This window comes from Neofelis nebulosa, chromosome 17 (genome assembly GCF_028018385.1).
Source record: "Neofelis nebulosa isolate mNeoNeb1 chromosome 17, mNeoNeb1.pri, whole genome shotgun sequence".
Classification (NCBI taxonomy): domain Eukaryota; kingdom Metazoa; phylum Chordata; class Mammalia; order Carnivora; family Felidae; genus Neofelis; species Neofelis nebulosa.
In genome coordinates, this window is record NC_080798.1 from 9,773,893 (window position 1) to 9,785,680 (window position 11,788).

At 43.1% G+C, this 11,788-nt stretch overlaps 1 protein-coding gene across 2 annotated transcripts; it reads left to right on the forward strand.

The window, feature by feature from the left end:
• CABP5 (calcium binding protein 5) lies at positions 1-11,788 on the forward strand. 2 transcript variants are annotated; one of them, XM_058706748.1, is made up of 7 exons: positions 1-272; positions 903-1,071; positions 1,236-1,266; positions 2,219-2,362; positions 3,302-3,411; positions 9,515-9,662; positions 11,242-11,788. In XM_058706748.1, exons 2-7 carry the CDS (start codon positions 919-921, stop codon positions 11,265-11,267), a joined length of 612 nt encoding a protein of 203 aa, XP_058562731.1. In that variant the 5' UTR covers positions 1-272; positions 903-918; the 3' UTR covers positions 11,268-11,788. The 2 variants fall into 2 exon arrangements, with proteins under 2 accessions (XP_058562731.1, XP_058562732.1); XM_058706749.1 differs by lacking the exon at positions 903-1,071 and having other exon boundaries at positions 3-272.

Sequence of the window (11,788 nt, forward strand, 5' to 3'; positions counted from 1 at the left end):
AGGCAGACACAGCTCTGATCCCCTCCCCAACCCGAGTAGAGATTTCTGATCCAGCTGTCACAGCTCTCGGACACCAGGGGCGGAGGGAGAGGCAGGAAGAGTTGGCGGAGGAGTGACCGAGAAGATAAGGAGGCCGAGCCACCGAGGGGGACGGGAAGGAGGGGGAGCCGACTTGAGCCTGGTGCCTGCCGAGCCGTCCCCGTCCCTCCATGCAGGTCCCCGTGGGCCCCGCCTGCATCTTCCTGAGAAAAGGCATCGCCGAGAAACAGCGGGTGAGGTGGCAGCACGCTTTTAACTGTCAGGCTTTCAGAGATGAGCAGCCACTCGGTGGGATTTCCCAGGTCGGGTGCGACGGCCCCAAGCCTGACCCTCGCGGTGTCCCAGATACGGGGGCGGCAACGGTGATTGGAAATTCTTAGCCGGTGATTGGAAATTCTTAGCCGGTTTAGGAACCGGTCGCGGGGGGGGGGGGGGCACGGATCCTCCGGCCCCGCCGTCGCTGAACGCTGGTCCCCACAAAAGGGATTCTGAGCCTTGGGAGAAAGAGTGGGGTGGGTGGGGTAAGAATCCAGGGGGTGTAGCGGGAAGAATTCGGACTCAGAACTCAGATCTCAGGCGCCCGCTGCATCTGACCTGCTGCACAGCCTGGAGGGAGTGATTTAAAGTCTCCCCGCCTTGGGAGGGGCTCTGCCCGTAGGAGCTGTGTGACCTCAGGCAGTTTCCTTAACCTCTCTGTTCCTCCGCTTCCTCTTTTATAAAGATGGGAATGCTATTTATTTGGTCCTACCCTGCACCGGGTGGTTCTGAGGTTTAAATGAAGGGACTGTGGACGTCTGGCCCAGAGCTGGCACTCTGAGCACGTTTGCTCTGATTCTAAGCCGCACTGTCTTCTTCTGGAAAAGGAGGGGACTGGATTCCATGGCATCCAAGGCCCCCTTTCAGCACAGTGGGATGGATGTCCGTTCAGGAAGGGCAGAGGGAGAGAGATCAAGATTCCAGGACAGGAGAGAGGAAATGCGAAGCGATGAGCAAGAGAGCGAGAGGCAAAGAGCCGTGGGTGGGAGGCAGGAGGTGAGCGAAGGAAGGGAAGGAAGGGGTGGGTGGAACGAGCAAGAACGGAGGAGAAACGGGAAAGGAGAGGGATCGCTCAGAGGAGGGAGGGGACATGGTTGGAGAAGTGGATATGCTGGATCCCTGACCCTCTCCAAATTCCCTCTCCCTGCATTCCTTTCCAGGAAAGACCGCTGGGACAGGATGAGATCGAAGGTAACCTCTGTCCCCAGAAGACCCCCCATGGTCGTCTGCCACTAAGCTGCTCTCTGTGCATCTCCGTGCAGACCCTTTCGTCCCACCTCCCTCTCCTCCCACTTAGCCATGATTTGTGGAACTCATGGTACTTTAGGCACCTCCCAAAGTGTTTAGAAGGCAAACCCATCCCCGAGTGTCTCGGAGATCCAGGAGTGACACATGCATGAGTTTATTTTGAGAGAGAGAGAGAGAGAGAGAGAGAGAGAGAGAGAGAATCCCAAGCGGGCTCCATGCTGTCAGCACAGAGCCCGGCATGGGTCTCGATCTCATGACCCGTGAGATCATGACCTGAGTAAGCCAAAATCAGGAGTCGGACGCTCCACCGACTGAGCCACTCAGGTGCCCCATATGCCTGACTTTTTTTTTTTTTAACATTTATTTATTTTTGAGAGACAGAGGCAGAGCATGAGCAGGGGAGGGGGAGAGAGAGAGAGAGATACAGAATCCAAAGCGAGCTCCAGGCTCTGAGCTGTTTGTTAGCACAGAGCTCGACGCGGGGCTCGAACCCACGAACGGCGAGACCGTGACCTGAGCCGAAGTCGGAAACTCAATCGACAGCCACCCAGGCGCCCCTCCATATGCATTGACGTTTAAGGTGAATCAAAACCTATTGGTTTTTCTTCTGGTGGTTTTGAAGTTTCCCATAACTTCACCCCCAGAAGCTGAGACTCCGGGGCCATCCCTTTGCGGTCTCACGAACCGATTCCACATTTTGTACGTCACCCCATTTCGAAATTTTGGTTTTCAAAGACGTGTTCCTCGAGAAGTCTCTAGTGGGCACCTCTCTGATGGTTTCAAGGGATGCCAGTCTGCCCCATTGACCGTTTCAAGTCTCCCCAGCCAGTCTGCCCCATTCACCGTTTCAAGTCCCCCCTCCCCCCCCCCAGAGTTCTCCTCTCTTCGCTTTCAGAGCTTCGGGAAGCGTTTCTTGAGTTCGACAAGGACAGAGATGGGTTCATCTCTTGTAAGGATTTGGGGAATCTCATGAGGACGATGGGCTACATGCCCACAGAGATGGAGCTGACTGAACTGGGCCAGCAAATCCGCATGAACCGTGAGGCCGGGGGGCGGGAAGAAGGACTGGGGCTGGGGGCGGGCTGGTGGGGGGAATCGGGAGGGATGTGGAGGCTGAGCGGCAGGGAAGGAAGAGGGTAGGCGGCCCTGGGAGTCCGGAAGCCACTGGGAGTCCGAGCAGCTCAGGCTGTACTCGGGGAGGCAGCGTTTGAAGTGAATAAAAACGGTGACCTTAGAGGCAGGATCTGGACTCAAGGCCCATTTCTATCATTTACTGATTGTGGGTTTTTTTTTTTTTTAATTTATTTATTTTGGGGGAGAGAGAGCGACGTGGGGCTCGAACCCACGAACCGTGAGATCGTGACCTGAGCCAAAGTCGGACGCTCAACCGACTGAGCCCCCCCAGGCGCCCCGACTGTGGCCCCTTTTGAAAAGTGGAGTCAACCCCCACTCTTGAGTCTCAGTTTCCCCACCTGTCAGGCAGAAATGATGTCACTCCTTGTGCGATTGCGACAAAGGAGGTGACGCAGGTCAGGCTCTTGGTTAGGGATGTAGGTTTACTGCCATCACCACCGGCTTTTCGAGAAGGAAGCCGGGCCAGAATCACTCTGAGGTTTGCTTCTGGGCACGTCACGGAGGAAAGGAGGCCGAACGCCAGGACAGGATCGTGTTCCTATCTGGAAGGGACGTGCCTCCCGTTTAATTCGCACTCCCCCGCGCACAGACCAACAGAGGAGCGAATGTAGATCTGAATCAATTAAGAGATTTGCTCGAGGTCACACGGACAGCTGCTTACTGCCACCCTGTGCACCCCATCCACCCCGGTTTGGATTAGAGGGACCCTGGGGCCCGGGTTGGCCGAGAGGGAAGGTTCTCAGAAGGCAGAGAGATCAGAACAGGTCTACCTCGAACAGACCTTGAAGGTAATGGTGGCTTAGGCACACGGAATCTCACTTAGACCTGCCTCTTCTGTCCCCAGTGGGTGGCCGTGTAGACTTTGACGACTTCGTGGAGCTGATGACCCCCAAATTGCTCGCGGAAACGGCGGGGATGATCGGCGTCCAGGAGATGCGCGATGCCTTCAAGGAAGTGAGTTGAGAGTTTCGCGATGCTAGAGGTAGTTGAAGAAAGCCCAGGGGTCTACGATTGGGCTTTAAGCGGGGACAGAACCCACCCACACCCATTTCTTTTTTTTTTAATCATCGCAAATAACGGTGGGAGTAAGCAGCCCCTTATCTCAGTCATGCATATGGGGAAACTGAGGCTCGTGGAATTTACTAAATCTTACCCAAGGTCCTGCAGTCCCCTAGCCCATGTTAGGACCTCTCATCTCGCTGTCTGTAACGGGAAGAAGGAATCCAATAACTTGAGATCCCAGAGGGGAACGCAAAGAGATAATCTGGTTTAACCCAGATGCTTAACACACATGAGACCCAGGGAGGGTGAGGCGTTTGCTGAAATGCGCTCATCCCCCGATAAAATGCTTTTCTCAGAGCTTTCAATACAGGCGGCAAAAGTAAAGAACAGCATAGCGTTTGGAAGGAAAGACTTTGGAGCTGGGCAAACGTGGGTTCCCAATCCCAGGAAGATCTCCCCCTTTCAGCTGTGTGATTTTTCTGCCCCAGCTTCACATAAAGATCTAGAATTGCATCGTCCGACAGAACTGCCTGTGATCTCAGAAACGCTCTGTCCAGGGCCCCTGGGTGGCTCAGTCGGTTGAGCGTCCGACTTCAGCTCAGGTCATGATCTCGCGGTTCGTGAGTTCGAGCCCCGTGTCAGGCTCTGTGCTGATGGCTCAGGGCCTGGAGCCTGTTTCGGATTCTGTGACTCCCTCTCTCTCTGCCCCTCCCGTGCTCATGCTCTGTCTCTCTCTGTCTCAATAATAAATAAACATTAAAAAATTTTTTTAAAAAGAAAGAAAGGAACGCTCTGTCCAAAATGGTAGCCACTGGCCACCTGTGGCTGCCAAGCCCTTGACACGTGACCAGTATGACTTGAGGAACTGATTTGTTCATTTTCTCTAATTCTGGTTAGTTTCAGTTCGATTATTTACTTAATTTCCTTTGACATTCAACAGAATATAAATTCAATTTGTTTGAATTTAAAAAAGGAATACACAGGGCGCCTGGGCGGCTCAGTCAGCTAAGGGTCTGACTCTTGATCTCAGCTCAGGTCTTGATCTCAGGGTCGTGAGTTCAAGCCTGCATTGGGCTCTGCGCTGGGCGTGAAGCCTACATAAAAATAAAATAAAATAAAATAAAATAAAATAAAATAAAATAAAATAAAAAATAAAATAGGGGGCGCCTGGGTGGCGCAGTTGGTTGAGCGTCCGACTTCAGCCAGGTCACGATCTTGCGGTCTGTGAGTTTGAGCCCCGCGTCAGGCTCTGGGCTGTTGGCTCGGAGCCTGGAGCCTGTTTCCGATTCTGTGTCTCCCTCTCTCTCTGCCCCTCCCCCGTTCATGCTCTGTCTCTCTCTGTCACAAAAATAAATAAAAAACGTTGAAAAAAAAAATTTTTTTTTAAAATAAAATAAATATTAAAAAATAAAATAAAATAAATAAAATAAAATATAATATAATATAAAATAAAATATAAAAAAAATAATAATATATAAAATAAATAAATAAAATAAAATAAAATATAAAAAATAAAATAAAATAAAATAAATAAAATAAAATATTATAAAATAAAATATAAAATAAAATAAAGTAAAATATAAAAAAATAAAATAAAATAAAATAAATAAAATAAAATATAAAAAATAAAATAAATATAAAAAAATAAATAAAATAAATAAAATAAAATATAAAAAATAAAATAAAATAAAATAGTAATATATAAAATAAATAAATAAAATAAAATAAAATAAAATAGAAAATAAAATATTAAAAAATAAAATAAAATAAATAAAATATAATAAAATATAATATAAAATAAAATATAAATATAATATAATATAATATAATATATAAAAAAATAAAATAAAATAAAATAATAATATATAAAATAAATAAATAAAATAAAATATAAAAAAATAAAATAAAATAAAATAAATAAAATAAAATAAAATATTAAAAAATAAAATAAAATATAAAATAAAATAAAATAAATTAATTAAAATATAAAAAAATAAAATAAAATAAAATAAATAAAATAAAATATAATATAAAAAAATAAAATAAAATATAAAATAAAATAAAATAAATAAAATAAAATATTATAAAATAAAATATAAAATAAAATAAATAAAATAAAGTAAAATATAAAAAAATAAAATAAAATAAAATAAATAAAATAAAATATAAAAAATAAAATAAAATATAAAAAAATAAATAAAATAAATAAAATAAAATATAAAAAATAAAATAAAATAAAATAGTAATATATAAAATAAATAAATAAAATAAAATAAAATAAAATAGAAAATAAAATAAAATATTAAAAAATAAAATAAAATAAATAAAATATAATAAAATATAATATAAAATAAAATATAAATATAATATAATATAATATAATATAATATATAAAAAAATAAAATAAAATAAAATAATAATATATAAAATAAATAAATAAAATAAAATATAAAAAAATAAAATAAAATAAAATAAATAAAATAAAATAAAATATTAAAAAATAAAATAAAATATAAAATAAAATAAAATAAATTAATTAAAATATAAAAAAATAAAATAAAATAAAATAAATAAAATAAAATATAATATAAAAAAATAAAATAAAATATAAAATAAAATAAAATAAATAAAATAAAATATTATAAAATAAAATATAAAATAAAATAAATAAAATAAAGTAAAATATAAAAAAATAAAATAAAATAAAATAAATAAAATAAAATATAAAAAATAAAATAAAATATAAAAAAATAAATAAAATAAATAAAATAAAATATAAAAAATAAAATAAAATAAAATAGTAATATATAAAATAAATAAATAAAATAAAATAAAATAAAATAGAAAATAAAATAAAATATTAAAAAATAAAATAAAATAAATAAAATATAATAAAATATAATATAAAATAAAATATAAATATAATATAATATAATATAATATATAAAAAAATAAAATAAAATAAAATAATAATATATAAAATAAATAAATAAAATAAAATATAAAAAAATAAAATAAAATAAAATAAATAAAATAAAATAAAATATTAAAAAATAAAATAAAATATAAAATAAAATAAAATAAATTAATTAAAATATAAAAAAATAAAATAAAATAAAATAAATAAAATAAAATATAATATAAAAAAATAAAATAAAATATAAAATAAAATAAAATAAATAAAATAAAATATTATAAAATAAAATATAAAATAAAATAAATAAAATAAAGTAAAATATAAAAAAATAAAATAAAATAAAATAAATAAAATAAAATATAAAAAATAAAATAAAATATAAAAAAATAAATAAAATAAATAAAATAAAATATAAAAAATAAAATAAAATAAAATAGTAATATATAAAATAAATAAATAAAATAAAATAAAATAAAATAGAAAATAAAATAAAATATTAAAAAATAAAATAAAATAAATAAAATATAATAAAATATAATATAAAATAAAATATAAATATAATATAATATAATATAATATATAAAAAAATAAAATAAAATAAAATAATAATATATAAAATAAATAAATAAAATAAAATATAAAAAAATGAAATAAAATAAAATAAATAAAATAAAATAAAATATTAAAAAATAAAATAAAATAAATTAATTAAAATATAAAAAAATAAAATAAAATAAAATAAATAAAATATAATATAATATAAAAAAATAAAATAAAATATAAAATAAAATAAAATAAATAAAATAGTAAAGTAAAATAAAACAAAAACAAATATTCAATTCAGTTATTGGGAAGCATTTTGTTTGGGAAAACTTGGGCATGTAGATCTACCCTTTCAACTCTAAATTGTATAAAAGGTGCATACAGGTCAAGTATTTCCTATACTATTTGGTGTTTGAATTGAGAGGCACTATCGGTGGTAAAATACACCTGAATTAAGACTTAGTATCCTTGGCTTAAGCATATGTGTGCACTGAGCACATTAACTAATCACGCTAAGTATAAGTACTTACTATGGTAGTATGCTAAGTCTTACGAAATCCAGTGCGAATTAAAAAATGTAATATAGCTCAATAATTTTTAAAGATTTTACTAAAAAAATTTTTTTAATGTTTATTTATTTTTGAGAGAGAGAGACAGAGAGAGACAGAGCACGAACAGGGAAGGAACAGAGAGAGAGAGAGACACAGAATCCGAAGCAGGCTCCAGGCTCCGGGCTGTCAGCACAGAACCTGATGCGGGGCTCAAACTCACGAACTGCTAGATCGTGACCCAAGCCGAAGGCGGACACTTGCTTAACTGACTGAGCCACCCAGGCGCCCCTCAAGATTTTATTTTTATTTTTATTTTTTTTTAATTTTTTTTTTTTTCAACGTTTATTTATTTTTGGGACAGAGAGAGACAGAGCATGAACGGGGGAGGGACAGAGAGAGAGGGAGACACAGAATCGGAAACAGGCTCCAGGCTCCGAGCCATCAGCCCAGAGCCCGACGCGGGGCTCGAACTCACGGACCGCGAGATCGGGACCTGGCTGAAGTCGGACGCTTAACCGACTGCGCCACCCAGGCGCCCCAAGATTTTATTTTTAAGTAATCTCTACACCCAATACGGGGCTTGACCTCACGACCCCGAGATCAAGCCCTACCACACATCTACGTGTGGGACGCCTGGGTGGCCCAGTTGGTTACGCTCCTGACTCTTGATCTCCTCGCGGGTCATGATCTCAGGGTCATGAGTTCAAGCCCTGCGTTGGGCTCCACACGGGGTGTGAGGTCTACTTAAAAAAATTCGCTGTTCTCTTTCACCGTTTTTTTTGTTTTTTTTTTTTAAACGTGGCTACTAGCAAATTTTAAATCAGTCATGCAGTTCGCACTGTATTTCTCCTGGACGGCACTGCTCTGGGGTGGGGGGGATCATGTTCCAGGCTGAGGAAGCAGCAGGTGTGGACGGACGCTGGAAGGCAGGAAGGCAGATGTGGGCAAGAGCAAGGTCTTGGAGCTTGGAGTCCCGAGCTGGAGAGAAAGTAGCAGGCGATCAACAAGGGTCAGAGTTGGCGGAAGCAGGGCCAGCCTCTTAGGAGTCTGTGCGTCTCCGAACGAGCCAGGATATCATGGGGGGGGATGAGGAAGCCACTGGACGATTTTCAGCAGGGGATGTGACAAGATCTGATTTCTGTTTTATGTTGTGATTTCTTTTTGTTATTTTTTTAAAGTTTATTTATTTTTGAGAGAGAGAGAGAGAGAGAGAGACAGAGAGAGAGAGAACCCAAAGCAGGCTCTGTGCTGTGAGCACAGAGCCCAATGCGGGGCTCAAACTCATGAACCTTGAGATCGGGAGTGGGATGCTTAACCGACTGAGCCACCCAGGTGCCCAAGTTCTGTTTAATTTTTTTTTTTTTTATGTTTTTTATTCTTGAGACAGAGGAAGAGAGAGAGAGACAGAGCATGAGTGGGGTAGGGACAGAGAGAGGGAGACACAGAATCCGAAACAGGCTCCAGGCTCTGAGCTGTCAGCACAGAGCCGGATGCCGGGCTCGACCTCACGAACGTGGAGATCACGGCCTGAGCCAAAGTCAGATGCTTAACCGACTGAGCCACCCAGGGGCCCCTGATTTCTGTCTTAAGTGAACAGGAACAGGAGGTCCTGAGATGTGGACCACCATGGGATCCAGAGGACCAATCAGGGGACCGTCATGACGGTCCAGGCAAGAGACGATTGTGGCTTCAGCCGGGTTAGCATCAGCGCGGCTAGACGAGGATGGTTAGCTGCCCCCACCCCCCACCCCACCCCCACGCCCCCCACACTGGGGAGATAGCCCGGAAGAGACTTTCTGTGCGGGTTGGTTAAGGGTGTGCAGCATGGAGGTTTGAAAATAGTTCGTTAGTTTAACTAATATTGCACCGTGGGGAAGGCACCGTTTGGGGGACCTGCCACGGGGCGGTGAACACGACCGTGAAAATGACCCGCCCTCCGGGAGCTGAGGACATTTTCGAGTGCACGACGGGCGCTTAGCTTAGCTCCCGACCGCTGTGGTTGTGGTCACGGTCCTTGCCAACACCGCGCCTCTGCCCCGAGCAGTTTGACACCAACGGGGACGGGGAGATCACCCTCGGGGAGCTGCAGCAGGCCATGCAGAGGCTTCTGGGAGAGAAGCTCACCCCTCGCGAGATCTCGGAGGTCGTGCAGGAGGCGGACGTGAACGGAGACGGCACGGTCGACTTTGAAGGTGACGCCGCGCGGGTGGCTTTCTGAGCCAGGGCTCACTCCTACCTCCCCCGTGCCTGTCCCTCCCCGGCTCACGGGGCGCCTTTGTCGAGAACGAAATGTCCCGTCGGGAGAGTGGACCGGTCACCAGCTGGGGCTCTGGGGTCAGATGCACGGGGTTCAAATTCAAGGTCGTCTCTTACCTGTCCTAGCCACCCAGAGAAGTCACGTGTGACGCTGCTGCTCGTTCCGGGCGGGAACGCCCTTGCCCCTTCCCGCTGGCCCAGTTTCAGTTATGCCACCGGAAGGTGCTCCCACCCCTCCTCTCGGCGCCCCCTTGTGCCTCCGCCGCAGCGCTGAGGGTGACATCACCCGAGCTCGTAATAGCGCCTCGCCTGTTTCCTTCCGAGGAGGCCCCGGACTGAACCCTTCTTCCCTACGCGCCCCGGTCCTGGCACAGAGCTCGTCCCACGTGTACTGAGGGATGGGCGGAAGGGAACCCGTGGGAATCCTGGGCAGGTGGGAGTGGAGACCATTTTCGTGGGAGACCTAACAGGGAGGGTCAGAGTCTCATCATGGTGACTCTAGTTCAGGCACCCCAGCATCTAACTGCCGCCGGGGGACAAAAGCTGAGTTCTCGGTCTGATACTCAGGTGCATCCCTGGTGTGACCCCCACCCCCGGCCGCACTTCTGTCCACACTGGGTGCCCCCTCTGTGTTCTCTGAATCCTGTTTCTCCCTCTCTGACGTCCTTTCCGCTTCCGGTACCTTCCCCGGTGTTCTCCATCCCTCAGGAATCGGCGCAGCTCGTTCTCTGCCATGAAGCGTCCCTTCGTCCTCAGCTGGCTGTATCCCCCATATCTGTTGCCCTACAAAGGCTTCCCTGTCCCCCTCCCTTCAAAGGACGTAATCGCCACAGACCTCGCTGCCTTGAGTTGTGTTGGCCTTCTGGGATGTCAAATCCTGGAGGCCGGTCAGGGATGTTCTCTGACCCATGAGCTTGTAATTCCCAGTAGGGAAACTCAGGAGGCTTTTATGGCCTGGCTGTAACTGAGGAAATATTGCCGGGATGCCCGCTGGGTCTCGCCAGGCTCAGGTGTACGAGGGGCATCACTGAGAGTCTGGACGAGCTACGAGACAGATCCTCGGGCCAGCCCCGCGCAGGGGAAGGACAGATGGACCTCAAGACCTGGGTGGGGCCCAGAAGTTCATGGGGCATGGAGTCACTGCAGAGTCAGTGCGTTCCTTCCGAGGTTTTCCATTCACCGTCCACGTGGCCTCAGGCGCACTGGTCAACCTCACTGGCCTCCGTTTGCTTATCTGGGAGATGGTAGTTAACGCCTCCAGGATCGGTTGGAAAGATGAAATAAGATAGTCGTAACGATTGTGTAACGCTTCATGGGTCTTGTAAGCATTCTGTCGTTCAACCGTCTGGAAGACTTGTGTAAGGTATATGGCGATCCTGTGATTCCCATTTTGGAGACGAAGAAACTGAGGAGCAGAGGGTTTCCCAAAGATCACCCTTGGTTCCTGACACATAGTAAAGGGCTCAAAAAGTGCTCTTACAAATCGGCGCCTTACCCAGGGGCTTTTCTTTGCAGAGTTTGTGAAGATGATGTCTCGCTGAGGAGGTTCTGGAAGCCCCCGGTCTCTCCCCACCAGGCCGGCATGAACCCCGCACTTGTGGAAGACCAGATCCCCTCGGGCCCGTCCAGGAGAGAGGGTGGGAGGGTGCGTGGTGACTGGCCTTGCATTGTGTGAGTCGAGGCTGGACCAAAAGTGATGGCTTTGCCCGGATGGCGGGCAGGGTGAGGGGAAACCTCTCTAGGACGAAGTAAGAAGCTAGAAATGAGATCAGGACCAAGGTCAGCGTCACCCCACCAATTCCAGAGGTTAATGACATCTCGACTTCATGTAACCCCCAATGCCTACACCCCAGCAGAGTCTCTTCCCTGGTGTCCTCTTGGGTCAGACTCTCAAAAAGCTCAGCCCATGGTCCACCCTTCCCCCTTCTTGCTTCAGCTGCTTCAGATTTCCTCTGTTTCTTTCTGTCGGTAAGAGGGAGGCATGACAATCTTGGGGCTACAAACAGGATTCCTGGGAAGACCGGGCTTGGAAATGGTTCCATTAAAGAGGCTTCCAAAGTGA

Coding starts and splice junctions, on each gene's coding strand:
- CABP5 (XM_058706748.1), top strand. CDS start 919: ATGGCATCCAAGGCCCCCTTTCAGCACAGTGGGATGGATGTCCGTTCA. Junction 3,412..9,514: donor TGCGCGATGCCTTCAAGGAA/GTGAGTTGAGAG, acceptor TGCCCCGAGCAG/TTTGACACCAACGGGGACGG. Junction 9,663..11,241: donor CGGCACGGTCGACTTTGAAG/GTGACGCCGCGC, acceptor TTTTCTTTGCAG/AGTTTGTGAAGATGATGTCT.